Raw genomic sequence first — 18,917 nt, 5'->3', positions numbered from 1 at the left:
CATCTGCCTCGACCGGTTGGAATAGAGAGGGGAGGATAGAAGAGAGAAGCACAATGAAAATCAACAATGAAGCTGATGTTGCTAAATAGGCCTGAGTTTGTACCGCTCTCTGTGCAATGCTATGGAAAGGAATTTTTCCTTGAGCGTAATAAAGTCTTAAATCTAATAAAGGAGCCATCATGATTCATTACCTCTTTTTTCTGTTGTTTTTCAACAGTGATGTATGTCTCTGCAATGTTCTATGCTACACAGTATTAATTCTGCTAAATTCAGATGTGACTCTGAGCATGTTATGCTGTGCTTCAGTACAGCCTCACAGAGCTGCTACTATGGCTGCTGACTACACTTCCAGTCACAGTAGTTGTGTGATATAACTTATGTCTGTCATTGTTCACATACCATCAGCAACTGTTAAGTTTGATTCACACCCATGATTGTGAGAAATGAAAATGAAAGAATTCAGCTGAGCAAATTAGTCCCACGTGAGGGAGCAGATTAAGAATGATTCATAAACCCCAGAGAATCAATCTGTCTGTTTGATCTGATCTATGTCCTGCCTGCAGATGTTTCTGTTTTATCTGCACCCCCTACATATCTACACTAGCATTTTTATATAAAATAATTGAGAATAGTTTATTTAAAAGAAATGTGCAAATGTTGTTCAAAGACATTCCAACAGCTACACTTTTATGAATAACTTCTCCCCACTTTTTTTCCTTTTTTTTTTAAAGAAAGCTAAATTACTAAATAAGTGAAAAACATCTTGATAATTATTTTCTTATCACCCATTTTTATTTCTTGATTATGATGGTAATACATATATACATAAAGATAATGTTAAATAAATGATCATAAAATTATACATTATTAAGTAAGTCATTAAAATGTTTTTTTTCTAATCACAAACAAAAATGTCAAGTTTGTGTCAGCAACACAAAATGTTTGAATGGAAATTTCACAATAATGTCATTTAATACTTATTTCCTTGTAGAGTCATGGTTTTACAGAAAGCCAGGGTGTGATAATACCTCACATGACCAGTTTTGTTATGGTAATTCACAGCATGAATCACTGCATGTGGACATCACAGGGGGAAAAAGTGATGTCACCAAATAAACCTGGTATGTCCAGATAAAATAATGAATATTATTAATCATGAATAAACTAAATATAACACTATTACACTATTTTTTTCATGGTAATAAGCCACTTTCACTTTAAGTGTAACCATGTTTTAGCAGAAGAAACTAAAAAACAATCACAGTTATTCACACTCTTTGTTTTACACGTTTAACAGGTTTAATGCTTGCCGGAACAGTCACGCCTCTGTCCCAGTCATGAGGCTTTATAAATGAAGTAGAGTGGGACATTTAGTGTACCGGAGACAGCGAGACCTGTAAGGTAAGTCTAGATATATGATAAGATAAGGAAAAAAAAAGATTCTAATATTTACTTTTTAAATGTAGAAATTAGTGACTCAATTAATATTGTGACATACAATGTTACTCAAGGTCAAATCATATAGAAAATTATTTTATTTTTTTATTTTTAAATTTTACTTTTTTGTTTTAAGATTTATTTTGGGCTTTTTTGCCTTTATTCAGATAGTGTCTGGCAGAGATGCTGACAGGACACAGGGAGAAAAGAGGAAAATGACGTGCAGCATCTGTCCCTCGAACCAGAGACGCTGCAATTATGTGGCTCGCTCTTTAACCACTCAACCAACAGCACACTCCTGTTTTATTTTCTTAGTTTTACAAATTTGGAGGATGTTAGAACTGAGTAGTTATAGTGGTATAACAAGGTCTGCCATCCATTTAACAGTCATAAAGCAGTAGTGATATTTAATTATTTATTTAATTACTGTATTTTTGTAGTTCTTCTTTTTTTCAAATATATTACCACACCACTCTATTTATCTGGCAACAATAATTACTCTAGTTATTTTGCATATAAGGGTTTTTTTCATCCAAAATACATAATCAGGAAACTCTGTCATGGGGCCATTCTTGTTAATGTGTACTTCTTTTGAGTTGCTGGGTAGATCTCTTTTTAGGGTTGTGTGGCAACGGGATGCATAAAAACTATTGTTCAGACAGAAGATAGGAATATACTGTATGTGTCACATACTCAAGCTGAGAAGCACTTTGGATGCAGCATACCTCACAAACATCTTTCAACTTCTAGTCGTCCTCCGACTGAGCCGCAGCCCGACATGCATGAGGGGGCGAGGGCCCGTTCATCGCTGCTTCTGAGATTCAATAACCAGTTAATTAACCAGCTCAGTGCTTGGTTTTGGTTTTACCTTGTGGTTGACTTTTGTTTTGCTTTGTCTAGATTCTGTTTCCATATCAAGTTAACAAGTCCAACAAGTTCAGCACAGTATTTAATTTTAGAGCAATATAAATCAAGTGCTGCAACAATACAGATGACATCAAGACGTCTGTTTGTTCAGTTGTAAAATTTGGGTCTTTTGAGCGGTGCGTTGATGGTAAAAGCGTTGCTCTATGACTGGCAATGTCCTTGTATCAGTCTGTTGACTACCTCTTTACACACAGTAAAGACAGCAAAATCTTATCTTAATCTGTCAGATTAAGATAAGATAACTTTTCCTGTGGCCCAACTTTGAGGTTGATGTCTGTGCTCCCTAACGTGACCTTAAGTGACATCATCAGGTGAAGATTTCAACTTGTCCAATGACCAAATACTTGCAACTAATTACTGACAACTAATTAATGACATACCCATCAGCCTCAGCAGTACTTTGTGTTTATGGCAACAAGGTAAAAATAATGTTAATGTTGTAAGGTGTAAAGCAGCCATTTTGGCCATGGAGCACAGCTATGTCCTGTCCTAGTAAGGGGGGAAGAACCACAGGCAACAACGAAACTGCTTATACCTGAGTCCAAATCTACTTTATAAAGGGAAGTGGTCAAACATAAGGGCAAAGCCTTTAAGTCCGGTCAAAAAGTTGATTGTTATTGTTTGTAATCTGAATCACCCAAATGGACATCTTAAATAGCCAAAACTTTTGAATACAGCTGTCAAGGTTACAAAGGATATACATAAAGATCTCTTCAGTCACTTATGCAAAGCAGTTTTAAGGTTTAAAAGCTCATTATGAAGTTTGACACAGCAGTCTTGATTCAAAATCCACTTAAGATCATGACTGAACTTTCATGCTCAAACTTCTGGCATTGTTTAATGCTACCTGACTGTAATGACATGTTACGCCTTATATTAAGAACAGATTTTCATCCCTCTCCCCGTCTATTGACAGGTTGCGCAGTGATGGCTGGGCTTGCTGCATTGTGTCTCCTGCTTCTACAGACTGGAGCTCTTGGGTTTGAAATATTTGGAGATTCTGTGACCCACCAGAAGATCACAGAGAGAGCCATTTTAAATGCCACCGTGCAGGTGTGCCGTGCTGTGGCTAAAGCTGAGGGCAAAGACTTTGCTTTTCCTGTAAGGTTCAACTTTCCAAATGACCAGTGCTTTTATTATTAAGAAATGTGATTTGACACTGCAATAAATGTGTGTGTGTGTGTGTGTGTGTGTGTGTGTGTGTGTGTGTGTGTGTGTGTGTGTGTGTGTGTGTGTGTGTGTGTGTGTGTGTGTGTGTGTGTGTGTGTGTGTGTGTGTGTGTGTGTGTGTGTGTGTGTGTGTGTGTGTGTGTGTGTGTGCGTGTATGTAGCCACAGCCTTTTACAGCTCAATCTGTTGCTGTTGCCTGTGAATCATCAAACTCCAAGAGTTTCCTGCAGACCATCAGGTTGGTCCAAAAAAGGAACAAACGAGTAGACCTACGGCATCCATTAGACGCGTCCTTTCACTTTGATGATGAGAGCTTTGCAGGAGGACGGGACATAATCACAGCAGGATTATCAGCTGTCAAAGCCAGCAACCAGCAAGAAAACTTTGAGGCAGCAAGAGAAAAACTTGGAGAAATTCTACACCCTTTACAGGTATTTTATGTCATTGCTTGTGGGTTGTTTTTTTCAACAGTTTCTTCACACAACAAGTGTTTTCATGGCTTTGAAAAAATATGCTTTATAATTCAATTGTAACAAACAGCACAACAATATACTTCAATAAGACAATTTATTACTATTTGTTTTGAAATCGCATGTATAGTACTGTATATTTAAGTTCACAACATTATATAAAAGTGAACAGAGTTCATGCAAATGTTGTCTTTGCATCGTCAATTCATCCTGTCAGTTCAACAAAACTTTCAAAGCTGCATATTGATGTGTAGAGAAAAGTAAAGAGCTGTGAAAAAGTGGTCTTGATATTTAAAGATGCAGCTTTTCTTGATGTACATGCAATTGTTAACATACAAATGTTGTAAATATCTATCTTGTTTCCTTTTTTAATTTTTTCCTCAATCTGAAGGATTTCTACAGCCACAGTAACTGGGTGGAACTGGGGAATGAAAATCCAAACTCCAATCTATTCAAATCAGGCACCAGCATTGGTAACATAGCAGGTAAAGAGATGATATAATGTCAGTGTGTGTTCGGTTGTGTAAACAAAACAAAACAAATAGAGTTGAGGAATGCAAACGATGTGATTAGAGAGATAGTTTCACAGAACAAAACATTTCTAGTTTACTTGTGGGTTCACTCTCGAACAGATGAAAGCAGAGCGACCTGTCGTAACTGCGATGGAGACGACTGCAGGAACAACATTTTGGAAGATATCCTACGGGAAAAGATACTTACTTCCGGATATTTCAGTGCTGTGCCACTATTGTCGAGCAAGCCGCAGGGTAATTGCTTCCATTAATTCATATTTTAAAATGATTGCTTCAGCAATAAATTCAGGTTTTCAAAACATTGTTTTGTTCTGTTTCTAATGCTGAACAGGAAAATGCAGTCATGGGGGTAAATTTGATCGAACAAAAAACACAGAGCCTAGAGGTGGGATCAACAAAGACAATACAGAATCAGAGCATGGGCATCTCCACAATAAAGCAGTAAATGTGGCAATAGCTGCAACCACAGAGATACTTGAGGACATTCGAGGGGCTGCTGGTGACAGACCATTCCTCCAGTATGAAACCCACTCTGCACATTTCATCTATGTACTGTCAAATGACTTTTTTTTTCAACTCTTTCTCTGCATTCTTCTGTCATTCTCTCTCAGGATGATGGGAATTATCAAAGGTAGGGCTCTTTGTTTTGCAATTGACACAACAGGAAGCATGAGTGATGATATTGCTGCAGTGAGGACCGTCACTTCTGACATAATCAACAGCAAAGTGGGAACACAGGATGAGCCCTCTGTTTACATTCTGGTACCTTTCAATGACCCAGGTAGGATCTTAAAGCCCCAGACACAACTTCACAATCCTGACTATCTTTTTTCTATTAATGAAAAGTTTATGAATTCACTCTTTCTGTTGTAGATTTGTATGTGTTGTTATTTTCTATATACTTAAAAAAAATACCTTTCTTTCTCCTTTCTCCACCTGAACCCCAGACTTCGGGCCACTGATAAAAACTACAGACCCAACAGTCTTCAAGAATGCTATTAATTCACTAACAGCAACTGGTGGAGGAGATGCTCCTGAACTGAGTCTTTCAGGACTTCAGGTGCTGTGATGTTTGTGTGTGTGTATCTGCTTCAAATTCTGTCCTCCAAAAACTACTCTATCATTCCTGCCTTGTTTTCCTCATACAGCTGGCTTTAACTGGTGCGCCACCTAATTCTGAAATCTTCGTCTTCACGGATGCGCCTGCTAAAGACACACAACTGAGAAGCACAGTGCTGGCACTCATAGAGCAGAAAAAGACAGTGGTGAGTGGCTGCTGTATTAAAAAAAAAGGAATAAATATAAAATAAAACATGATGAACAATTGATGTAATAACTGTGTGAAATAACTGAAAAAGAAACTCACAATGTAAAAGCCTGATGGAATGAGACTACAGACATGCTAGGAGCTCTGTGAGATGCTTTTGAGACATACCTTTGAGATATGTCACTATATATGAAAAGGAATAATAAAAAACAATAAACATTTTTCCGAAGATTAATCATCAACTGTTATATATATGTTAATGATACTTTATTATTCATATCCAATCTGTGTAGGCTTTACGTCTCAAATCACCATTCATCTCTTTTCTTGCCAGGTGAATTTTATGATAACGAATGTACTGTCATTTCGTCGTCGAAGACAGAATTATAACAACCAACAACAAAATCGCCCTCGAATGGGGGCGTCAGATGTGCAGCTGTACAGAGACTTGGCTCAGGCTTCAGGGGGTCAGGCTATTGAAGTGTCAAAGAGTGACCTCCCTAAGGTCACCAGTATCATAACAGAGTCATCCAGCTCCTCTCTGGTATTACTAAAAGTCTCTTACTGGTCATCACCAATTATTTTTGTGAATACATTTAAAATAAAAAAAACCTGTGTCACCAGTTTCATGTAATCTCGTAGGTGACCCTCCTGCAAGCTGCCAGAAACCCAGGAAAGGCTGAAAATTTCACTTTTACAGTTGATGAGACAGTAAAAAACCTCACAATTTACATCACTGGGACAGCTGTCAGCTTTACTCTAATAAGTCCTTCAGGTAACACTTTGGTGCAATCAATCCAGAAGGCTGGACTAGTATTTTAAAACCACTTTGTGCAAGATTTGTAAGTTTTCCAATTTTGTCTCATCTGGTATTAGTATTACACAGTGGTAGACAACAATAAAGCTACTACTACAACTAATGGTCTTATAAATTAATTCCTATAAGTTAAACTCTTGACCTTTGTGTGCTTCATTACTTGACCTTGTTTTTAGGTAACACGACAGAACCATCAAACATTGTAGCGGGAAACTTCCAGACTCTGCAGCTTACAACACAAGCGGGACAGTGGGAAATGAGAATGGTGTCAACAAATCCCTATACTCTGAAAGTAGTAGGTGAGAAATCAGTTTTCATTGGAACTATCTTCTGCTAAAGGAAAAGCTTGTATAAAGGATTATGTTGATTGGTCGGATGATGGTTTATACTAATTCAGTGTTTGGAAGCTCCCTTGTGTATATGGCATCTTCAGTTGATTTTTTTCTTGCAAATTTTTATTTGCAGGTCAGAGTGCCATTGACTTCCTGTTTGACTTTTTGGAGGTATCTCAGGGCCCATTTGGAGGTTTTGATGTCGTAGACAATCGCCCCAGAGCTGGTAAAGGAATACAAATTATATGATATTCTGAAGTACCATAATCAATTTAGATGTACTTAAATGCATAAACTCTTTTTCTGGAGGTGTTAATGGTAGCCTGCAGGTGACTGTAACTGGGAGCGACTCCGCCACAGTGACAGAGGTCACTCTGGTCGAATCATCAGGATCAGAACAGGTGAACGGCAGTGTGGAGGCTCAGGGTGATCGAAACTTCTTAGTACATTTTGACAGGATACCATCACAGGAGTTTGTGGTGCTTGTAAAGGGGCAGAACAGCAATGCTTCCTCCAGAGCATCCTCAGTGCTCTTCCAAAGGCAGTCCCCCACCAGCATCAGAGCTTCTACTGTGACTGTTACTGCTGTAAGTAAAGCACTATAAAACATTTCTAAAAAACTATAATATGCCTTTTTATAGGCTTTTAATTAGACAACTAATACTGACTTATTTCTGTTTTCCTCCATATTTAGGATGATTCAAGCGATGTCTTAGCCCCAGGAAAATCATTGTCAGTTCCCTTCTCTGTGACAACCAGTGGTGCAGGAGGAACTTTCAGCATCCAAGCTACCAATGATCAAGGTTTTAGCTCATCTTCCCCACCCAGTTTAGTCCTGGAAACTGGAGGTAGTGCTAACGGAACAGTGAACCTTACAGCACCTGGTAACACCGCATCTGGTACTGACGTCACCCTGACCATTGAGGCCCAGGCTCCTGGAGGCGGAGACACCAACTATGTTGTGTTGCGTTTCACTGTACTTAAAACGGTAACTCCCCATTTGTGAAAGAAAATCACATTTGAATAAATGTTAAGGCAATGAATAATTATTTTCAGCTTATTAAAGGCAACATATGCTTTTGGTGCTTTTCCGTTATTTTTAATACTACTACTACTACTACTACTACTACTACTACTACTACTCTACAACTACTGTTGAACTGCCTCATGAGACACAGCTTTCACCAGCTAACCAATCAGAACAAAGTGGGCTCATCAGGAGGGGGGCCTTAAAGAGACAGGAAGTAAAACAGGCTGTTTCAGAGAGAGGCTGAACTGAGGGGCTGCATAATGAGCCAGTATAAAATAAATAAGTTGAAATAGTACGTTTTCAACTGTAAATCATGCAGATATTTCAGTAGTGCAAAAGAATATGGACTTGTAAATATGCATGATATGTCCCCTTTAAATCATTTCATCAATGTTTATTAACTCACAGATGAAAACTTTTTCTTCTTTTCATAGGTGACTGATTTCACTCAGCCAGTGTGTAAGCTGCTCAGCCTGCAGTCCAACTGCTCTACCAACTGTAGCGTAATGTGGGAGCTCTCTGTTCAGGTGACTGATGGGGCTGAAGGAACGGGTTTGGACCGTGTCAGCCTCAGACAGGGCAACGGATCCTTTAACACCAGCCTGTCTGCTGGCAATGTAACCATGGTGTCCTACCAAGCTTCTTGCTGCTCACCTGATGTGGAGCTGGTGGTGGTGGATAAAGTGGGTAATGTAGGCACCTGTTTCTACTCTGTGCGGGCAGCAACCACCAACAGTCCACAAACTACAACCGTCACTACAACCACCACTACAACTACCCAGACACTATTGACTATGCCACTTGTTGGTTCTTCATCTACCAGACCTGTTCAGTCTTTTCTTCTTTCCCTTGGCATTGCTATTCTAGGACTCCATTTACCAGAAATTTGGATGAATTGAGTGTTCACATATTGGTGTGAGGAAGAGTTTCAACAGGGACTTTTTGATTTGGAAAATCTATTGTTTAAACTCAGCTGTAGCTTAATCTCATGCAATACAACAGCCCAGCAATAAATCCTATGAGGGGTTATGATGTTCAGTTTTCTTTGAAATCATTTTTTTTAGAGGTGTTGGTTCACTCTCATTAATTTTCATTCATTGGTTCTAATGTATAATGTATACATGTATACTGTTGAATTATACTGTCTGATACTGATCCGAATGCTATAATTAGACGCAGGCTATATGAGCATTTTAATCTAATTTATACTTAAATAAATAGTTATTCTTTTACATTTTGTGTGCTGCTGATATTAAGTTGTGGAATGATATTGTTGATTTATTAATCAGTTAAATTTCATTAATTACATTTTTGTGATCTTTTTAAATCTATATTTAAAGCTTGCTTTTTGCATGTATGATTGCTATAAAACATTAAGGATGACAAAATAAATAAAACAAATAAAAAAAGGTCACATCCATTGTGGTACTTTTGGGGTAAAATGTGCGTGGGTACTTCGCAGTTTCACCAAAAAGTAACAACTAAATCAGATATCCACACAACTGGTGAGAAATGAACACCATTAAATAAACTTGTGTGTATGGTGTTGCATTGACTGAAAACCTGCAGTGACAGGTTACACACAACTCAAAATGACTTTCTTCTCCTGTTGTTTCAATGTCTTTCTGTAGGCTGTTCAACAGGACAGCAGCATTAAATGAAAAAGATTATTAGATCATTAATATTGGGCTGTATCCTGTCTGGTGTGGATTCACCACTGTTGTGAATTTTGTACATTATATTACATTATTTTAAAATGAATATAGTGCAACATAATCTAAAAGTGACTATTATTGCTGAATTCTCACACCGTTAGTTTGAGGATTCAGCTAGTCAGTGAGATTATTAATTAATTCAATTTCTCAGAGAGATTGAAGTCATGCCTTCAGCCTCCAGAGTAACTGTCAGGTGTCACATTTATCAGAGCTGACAGTTAGGTGTGGTGTACTGTATCTCTGTATCTCAGTGTGAGTGTTATCACTGTTTCTCACCTGTGACACAACAGATAAGTATGGAATACTTTTGCCTAATGTACTGAGGAGTAACCAACTGTATATGACCAAAAGAAGAACTTGAGTTTCCCCCACAAATCCAGCCGGACAAGTTTCGTGGTATTTGCAAATGACATTGTGCTTCACTGACATGTTAGTGGTGAAAGCTCACTGGCATTCACTTCTGTCATTTCCATAAAAGTTCCACGTTGAGATGGTTGAGTCATTGCAAAAATAAACTATTGTTGTGTGCACCTCCACCAAACAGTGTGGTTACTGTGAAGCTTGTCAGTTATGTACAGTATGTATCACAGATACCAGCCATCAACTGTGGTTAGAGAGGAGTGAAAATGAACTTCATCATATACTATACTACACTAAGTGTTATTTGATTCCACCCTCATATTTGAAATGCAAGTGAGTACAATCTTGCTTTCAACATTAATGGAACATTGCTGAAATCTGTTTATATCTGACACATATCGGACACAGAATTCATCATATATGCTATACTTTCCTCATCTTTAAATTACTGTGATGGTCTCCTAACTAACATAAATTAGTTATGAAATCTTGGAAGTTGTGTAAGACTAAAGGTGACACATACAGCTCCTGTAAAAATGTATAAATGTAAAATAAAACATGATGAACAATTGATGTAATAACTGTGTGAAATAACTGAAAAAGAAACTCACAATGTAAAAGCCTGATGGAATGAGACTACAGACATGCTAGGAGCTCTGTGAGATGCTTGATGGGAACATGAGCAGTTGTTGTTGAGAAATTTCACTCACAGCCACAAATCTGAACCTCATGGTGGTACTAAAGGAATCTCCAGAGTCAGTAGGATTCATCCTCTGGGGACTCTGAATGTTATTAAAAAATGTCCTACTAATCAAGTAGACATTTCACAAGGTAAATAGGAAAGGAAAAGTCATTAGGATTATTCCTCTGAGCACCATCAATATCTAATGTTACAGAGATATTAGATAAGAGAGATACCTTTGAGATATGTCACTATATATGAAAAGGAATAATAAAAAACAATAAACATTTTAGAAATATTTTTCCAAAGATTAATCATCGACTTATATATATGTTAATGATACTTTATTATTCATATCCAATCTGTGTAGGCTTTATGTCTCAAATCACCATTCATCTCTTTTCTTTTCAGGTGAATTTCATGATAACGAATGTACTGTCGTCGAAGACTATGAAGAATTATAACAACCAACAACAAAGTCTCAATCGAATGGGGGCGTCAGATGTGCAGCTGTACAGAGACTTGGCTCAGGCTTCAGGGGGTCAGGCTATTGAAGTGTCAAAGAGTGACCTCCCTAAGGTCACTAGTATCATAACCGAGTCCTCCAGCTCCTCTCTGGTATTACTAAAAGTCTCTTACTGGTCATCACCAATTATTTTTGTTAATACATTTAAAAGAAAAAAAGCTCTGTGAAGTTTCTCAGAGGGATTGAAGTCATGCCTTCAGCCTCCAGAGTAACTGTCAGGTGTCACATTTATCAGAGCTGATAGTTAGGTGTGGTGTACTCTATCTCTGTATCTCATTGTGAGTGTTATCACTGTATCTCACCTGTGCCAGTGAGATTATTTTCATGAAGAGGAATGTACAGTATGGTATCTAAGATGGTTTTATACCAGTCACTCCCACACAGGAAATGTTGAACACATCTGTATACAGAGACAAACCTGAATGAAAAAAAAAGACATTTTCAAATGAATGACTAGCAGTCAGAGGGGGACTCTAAAGATGGAGCTGTAAGTCTCCATAATTACTATTCATATCGGTTTTTACACAGTCGACTGGGTGGATCCGAAGGTCTGGACCCAGGCACATTTTCATTTTGAAAATATAAATGTGGAAATGCAGCTTTAACAGAAGTCATATAGATTCATCTATTAATGCCTTTTTGTCAGTTTTAGCTAAAGCTCTAATGGTTTTGTGCCATAAGTCTCTCTGTTAGCCAGAGAGACTAATAATAATAATAATATGTTTAATTTATATAGTGCCTTTCACAAACCCAAGGACGCCTTACAGCGGGAAAACAAAACAAAAACAACAAATAAATCAAACAAAACAGATAGAAACAAGACTATGCAGAGGAGGATGAAGAGAAATGTTCATTGAAAAGAAAAGTTTTTAACTGAGACTTGAATATGGAAAAGGAAGGACAGTTACAGAGGGATAATAGAAAAAAGTTACTTACATTAATGTGTACAGGATCATTCCAGAGGAACAAGTTGAACAAGTTTAGGATGACACTCACCTTGCTGCATCACTATAAGCGAGTGTGGACACAAAAGTCATCAAGTGTGAAGGACAGTAGTTTGACCTAAGGTATAGTACTCTTTAAACTCATCATTAATGAGAATGCCTAAGAAAATAGATGTTATATCAGATTTTTACTACATACAGCAGGCAAGCATGCATAATATGTTTTATTTGAGTTATACATTTCAAATTCAATCAAATGAAATTACACATGCATTGAGTGCTTCAATGAAAATGACATAAAAAGAAAGAACAATATAAAATAAGAAGGATAATAAAACACACTTGATAACATAAATAGAAATAATATAAAATAAAGTGAGTGCAGAATGTGTGCTTCAGTGGTGATAATTTGGGACTTAATAACTCACAGTATTTCACCCTGTGTAAAATCAGCGCTTAGGTCTCTGAAGACATCAGTAAATAAAACCTCTCTTTTCCCAACGGACACAAATTCTCCATCATTCTTGGTTAACTGAAATAAACCTCTTTCACCTTACCCCAGAACCTCTTCTCACAGGTTCGACCTTATTTTGGGTCTGAGCTGCCTTGGGAAAAAAACACCCTAAGTGGTGCATGTGAGGGTTAAAAACACACACACACACACACACACACACACACACACACACACACACACACACACACACACACACACACACACACCACGGTATTTTTGCTCGAACCTACCAAGCGCTGACCTTGACACCGATGTAACATGAGATGGAAAATAAAACCCATTTAAGAGCATTTAGAAAAAAACATTAATGTAACACGAGGTGGAGATAAAATCTAATAGCAATAAGATCAAATAGGTGTAAATGCAATAAATAGAATGTTTGCTTCAGTGGTAATTTGTGACGCATGAAGCAAAAACTCAGAAAGTATTTCACCCTTTGTACACAGTTCATAAATCGGGGCCTCGGTCTCTTAAGCCATACACAAACAGAACCTCCCTTTTCACAGTGGACACAGACTCACCACCAGTCTTAATAATAAGCCTCTTAAAGCTTACCCCAGAACAAATTTGTGTGTTCATCTGATGTAACTTGTACACAATCCATAAATAGGTGCCTCAATCTCTGAAGACATAAGGAAACAGAACCTCCCTTTTCCAATGGATAAAGACTCAGCACTGATCTTACAATTAAGCCTCTTTAAGCTTACCCCAGAACAAATTTGCATGTACAGCTGATGTAACTTGTACACAATCAGTAAATCGGCACTTCAATCTCTGAGGCCATGAGCAAACAGTACCTAACTTTTTCCAGACACAGACTCATGTAACTAACTGATGTAACTTAACTGTCGCATATAATGGTAGAAAATCTGTGTGTCCATCAATCAGACCTCGTGCAACATTATTGTTGAAAATATTCCTGCACAATTTTTCTGACAGGTGAGGAGGGGTGTCAGGAGGTGTGTGTGTGTGTGTGTGTGTGTGTGTGTGTGTGTGTGTGTGTCCAGGCATAACCTTTCACTGCTGAGGGTGTTGCTGTTGCCTGTGGAGCACAACAATCGTCTAAGAGTTTTCGCAAAGCCATTACATCCATCATACTGAGAAACGTACGGGTGGATCCGTCATGCCCTCAATGCAAGCTTCCACTTTGATAAAGATATGTTTGTTCAAGGAAGGAAAATCATCACAGATGGAATACGGGCTGTCAAGGCCAGCGCCAAGGAAATTTTTTGGGAGGTGGCGTGGGAGAAACTGGGAAAGATTTTATATCCTTTACAGGACACAGAAATCTTCACAGTTTGTGAAGTATAAAATAGCATCAAATGAAGACTCAAGTACAAGTACATCAAAATTGTATTTGAGTACACAAGGTAAACATACTAAGCTTTCCACCATTGTTAATTGGTTGTTTAGTCTAACTTTATTGGCATAAATTTTGTAATTTGTGAAATTGTCAGATCAGATGTATAAATCAATGGTCAAATCAAAACATTTCAACTAAGAACTATTTATATATTATTATTATATATTTTGTGGTGCAATGGCAGCTCTGATTTAGTAAATCTCCACCTAAGGAACACCACTTTATAATTAAGCTACAGTAAGTTTGAACTTACGAACAGTTGGTGTTTGTGGCTCCTGTAGTTCAACGTTTTTTCTTTCTCTTATCTGTCTGTCTCTATCACTCAGGATGATGGGAATCTCCAAAGGATCCAGTAAAGCTTTGTTTTGTGATTGACACCACAAAAAGCATGAGTGATGACATTGAGGCAGTGAGAAATGTCACTTATTTGATCATCAACAGTGACGTGGGAACAGAGAATGAGCCCTCACTTTATATTTTGGTAGCTTTCCAGGTAGGAGCTTAAAGACTTTGCTTGTGCAAATATGATTGTGTTTCCTATTAAAATAAACATTTTTTTGGGTGACAATGGAGAATAAAAAATTCTGTCTCCAAATATCTTTAGGATTCGGGCAAATGATGAAGACTACAGACCCCACAGCCTTCAAAAAGTGCTATTAATTCATTATCAGCAACTGGTGGAGGAGATGTGGAGGAACTCAGTCTTTCAGGGCTTCAGGTGTGTTGATGTGTTTGACTGTTTCAAATCTGTCCTGAAAACATTTTTAGAGGGGTCAGTGTGTATGAGAATATCTGGTCAGTGTCACAATATACACATCACACACCACCAAAATCTATCCTGTAAGATTGTTTTCATGATAGCACTGTAACTTCTTTATAAGAAATATAATCAGCACCACTCAAACGTTTGGACACACTCTCTCATTTAAGCCAATGGGAAGGTGGTGCCACATATACTATTGTACTTTTTACTTATATTAATTGTTGCTATAGGCCTTTCTAATAGCTATGTTTTCCTTTTCAGGTGAACTTCATGATTACTGACTCAACGGCACTCAATCGTCGCAGGTGGAGGAATGACAGTAAGATAACAGCATCAGATATGCAGCTGTACAGAGACTTGGCTCATGTTTCAGGCGGTCAGGCTATCGAAGTCACAAAGAGTGAGCTCCCTGTGGCCACCAGCTTCATAACAGAGTCCTTCAACTCCTCTCTGGTAATATCACAAAGATCTCACTGGGCATTACCAGCTAGTTTTGTCAATGTAAATATTTCATCTGTGTAATTAATTGAATGTATTCTTCCAGGTGACTCTTCTGCAGGCAGCCAGAAGCCCAGGAAAGGCAGATAACTTCACTTTTATGGTTGACGAAACAGTAACAAAACTTACAGTTTACATCACTGGACGATCTCTCACTTTTACTCTCATCAGCCCCACAGGTGATACTACTCTCTCAATTATTATTATTTTTTAATTATGCTAATTTTGTTTCATTACTATATAATTACTGTCATCAAAGAGTAACTTATTAAGCTGACTGACAGATGTATAGGATATGCATCATTCTTTAGTTTACATTGAACTGAAACTTTGCTTTTGATTTACAACAAAACATATTTAATGCAATTAAAAATGTTGTATGTAAATTTTGTAGGCAATCACTGCAGTCAAGTGCTTTTTGTAATTCAAGTGTAAAAAGGTTTCTACACTTCTACACTAGTAGTTTAGCCCATTGGTGAGCAAAAACTGCCTGTGGTAGCAAAACAAAGCACATTTTCCCAGAGGGACTGTTGTTTGGCAACATGCATTTGGGCAAAGTCCGGTCACCTTGACCATTGAGGCCGAGGACCTTAGGGGTGATGACACAAATTATGTTGTGCTGCGATTCTCCATTGTTAACATGGTAACACTCCCACTGAAAAAATATGTTAAAGTGTTAAAGAAGTCTTTTCTTACACTAATTTATGTCACATGGACCTTGGCAACAATGTAGATAAGAAATATATAAATTGGCTGCAAGTGGTCAATTGTTTGCTCATTTGTTAGTGATCAACTTTATAAGGTGATAATATGTAAGGACTTTTTGTCTCTCAGTTTGTTTTCAAGTTCTTCTGCCCAAAATCAATTGATGCAGCTTTAAATCTCTGATTGTCTGGCAATGTGCATGAATCACTTGGTGCTTTGCCATTATGAGATAGCCCTCCTCACTCCACTTTTATACTCCTCTCATTCTTTACAAATTACTGTAAAGGTGTGAATATATTTGAATGTTTTGCTACAACATTAAAGGTACGTCATGTTAAGACTGGAATGTGGATCATGTACAATCAACCATGAAACAATTACACAAGATATGGATGTAATTTGCTCAAAATTGTTAAACCGTCATTTTGCATTTACATTCTCCACATTCATATTCTTAAACGATGGTATCTGTAATGAGGCAACACTGTTATAGTATTTGATTCCTCGCCTACGCAAGGGAAATGTGTTTTAATAATAACAGTTATTCTGAAATTCAGTTCTTCAGCTCATCAGGCAGTGCCATTGGTGTACTGGGAAAGCTTATTCTCCAATCTTCTCCAACAACCTCTCAAGCAACTGAGGCTGGACAGGAAAAGGGTGGAAAGAAGGAAACAAAGGAAACATGACAGTGATAGGGAGGGGAAAATTAAGGATGAAGAAAGAGAGAAAGAGAAAAATAGATCAAAGACAGTGTTGTGTAATTTGAAAAATAAATTAAGAAAAATAGGGGAGATTTGGTAATAAAGAGTTGTGGACAGGTACATATAGACTACAGATAAATTAAACGAGTCAGACAACACATTCAAAATATGGACTGCAAAGCTTTTTTAAATTGAAAATGTGAAGCATAAAGCTACAAACAACAACAACAACACATAAAATACAGCAGTGTATGGTACATACATGCTGGTACAACACAGCTCAGAAATAAATAAAAAAACATTTGTATTTGTATTCTTATATATCCTTATATCAAAATCCAATTGTTTTCTTCTTGTGAAACAAAATATGATGTGTGCTTATGTTGGCTTGAACAAATTTAAACCCATGATATCATAACATTCACCTATCAATGAGTCGTCAGCTTTCAGCAGCTGAGAATCGTGATGGCACACCCAACATTCAACACTAAAATCAGAATCCTCTAAACATTATGTCCCAAATGCATCTCAATACGTAAATGCCATTTCATCTGGACTTTAAACCAGACGTTCAAAACTTCACCTCTTAATTAGGCAGCTCCAAATTCTGTTAAGGTCTTGTTAGTAAATGATCATTTTTCGATATCATTGCTTATTTCTCACTTTCTTCCCTTGCTTAATGTGGTGAAACATATGATAATGTAACATAAACAACTTACCAGCAGAATGTTGCTGTGTCATGTGGTGAAACTGGAGTCCAGGATGTCCTTCTCAGTCATTTTAAGCTCTTGGCATACAGCCATCCTTCAAGGATACCAGAATTGGGTCTTCATCATGGCCCTCCAGCCACTCTGCAAGCTTCATGGCAGGGTCAGGCCCTGCTGTGTCTGGGTACAGGTCATCCTGGAAGAGGTCCAACAGTACAAGAGGTTTGGCAGGGGGAAAAGAGACCACCATGTAGTTTTGTTGTTCATTTTGGGTTTTGGTATGGTGGTTGCTTTTGCAGGTTTAAAATCTAAACCTGCATTCTGCATTCACCTGTCATTCTGTCTTCCCAAGAGGATGAGTGTAAGAGAAGATAAAAGGAGCAAACAAAAGAAAACATTTGAAGGAATATAAATACTAATATTAATGTTTCTTATGTACAGGATGTGATCAGACCAGAGGAACAGGTTGTGTCCTGCATGACGCTGCCCTCACCATGTGCTCCAGCACTATAAAGCGAGGTCGGACACAACAGTCATCAAGTGTGAAGGACATCATTCAGACCTAAGGTATAGTACTCTTTTAACTCTTGGAAAAATAGATGTTTCATCTGATTTTTACTACATACTGTACAGCAGGCAAAAAAGTTTGTTTTATTTGGGTTATACATTTCTTAATTTTTGTATTTTTTGTCTCTGTGAATGTAAGATTAACAACTTCAGTCAGCTGTCATACGTGATAAACTTAAAGGGTTAAGATGAATTTTATCTTCGTGAAGAAATAAATGACTTTTTTAAAGTGCTTATGCTTTAATTTTAGATTTGAATGTAAATTAAACAGAATCAGAATAGAAGTCAGTTGTGAGTATGATAGAAGATTGAGAGCTACATCTGTATAAGGAGGATTTATTTAATCTCAAGTATCTGTGTCATTTGAATAAAGTTGCTTCAATGCATCAAATTTATATTTTTAGGTTTTAAGTGTTTGAATCAATGACACTACTGATACAGTATTAATAGATGCTGATAAGAGTAATAAGAGACTAAGAGACTAATTTTTAATAATAATAATAATAATAATCATAATAATAATAATAATAATAATAACCTAGGTCTCTGAAGCTATAAGCAAATTGAACCCCTCTTTTCCCAGTGGACACAGACTCACCAGTGGTCTTGATTAATCAAAATAAGCCTACTTCAGCTTACCATAGAACTTCTACCTGTCCATGGTTTTAACCTCTCTGTGGGTCTTATCTATGCCAGGTGAAACACAAAGCTGCCCTGGAAAAAACACACCCTAAGTGGTGCATATGAGGGTTAAAAAACACACACACCACACACTTTTCGCTCGAACCTACCTCTCACTGACCCTGAAAGCCATGTAACATGAGATGTGAAATAAAACCCACTTAAAGGCATGTACAAAAAAACAATAATATTGTAACATGAGATAAAAC

At 37.4% G+C, this 18,917-nt stretch overlaps 1 protein-coding gene across 1 annotated transcript; it reads left to right on the top strand.

The window, feature by feature from the left end:
- The first annotated feature begins 3,291 nt into the window (after positions 1-3,291).
- LOC128370892 (von Willebrand factor A domain-containing protein 7-like) lies at positions 3,292-18,026 on the top strand. The gene is made up of 19 exons (XM_053331075.1): positions 3,292-3,465; positions 3,695-3,964; positions 4,395-4,488; positions 4,636-4,770; positions 4,868-5,054; positions 5,148-5,317; positions 5,484-5,596; positions 5,685-5,801; positions 6,138-6,347; positions 6,446-6,578; positions 6,797-6,919; positions 7,086-7,178; positions 7,262-7,539; positions 7,647-7,940; positions 8,417-8,785; positions 11,151-11,357; positions 15,111-15,302; positions 15,394-15,526; positions 17,902-18,026. The coding sequence occupies exons 1-19, from the start codon at positions 3,292-3,294 to the stop codon at positions 18,024-18,026; spliced, it is 3,417 nt and encodes a 1,138-aa protein (XP_053187050.1).
- The last annotated feature ends 891 nt before the right edge of the window (positions 18,027-18,917 follow it).

Source organism: Scomber japonicus, chromosome 13, assembly GCF_027409825.1.
Source record: "Scomber japonicus isolate fScoJap1 chromosome 13, fScoJap1.pri, whole genome shotgun sequence".
NCBI classification, from domain to species: domain Eukaryota; kingdom Metazoa; phylum Chordata; class Actinopteri; order Scombriformes; family Scombridae; genus Scomber; species Scomber japonicus.
Note: the sequence above shows the minus strand (reverse complement) of the source record. Positions and strands in the feature narration are given on the sequence as shown.

What these genes read in the sequence shown, in the direction of transcription:
- LOC128370892 (XM_053331075.1), top strand. Translation starts at nt 3,292, where the DNA reads ATGGCTGGGCTTGCTGCATTGTGTCTCCTGCTTCTACAGACTGGAGCT. An exon ending in GCAAAGACTTTGCTTTTCCT is followed by an intron (nt 3,466 to 3,694) that starts GTAAGGTTCAAC and finishes GCGTGTATGTAG; the next exon opens with CCACAGCCTTTTACAGCTCA. An exon ending in TGAGTCTTTCAGGACTTCAG is followed by an intron (nt 5,597 to 5,684) that starts GTGCTGTGATGT and finishes TTCCTCATACAG; the next exon opens with CTGGCTTTAACTGGTGCGCC.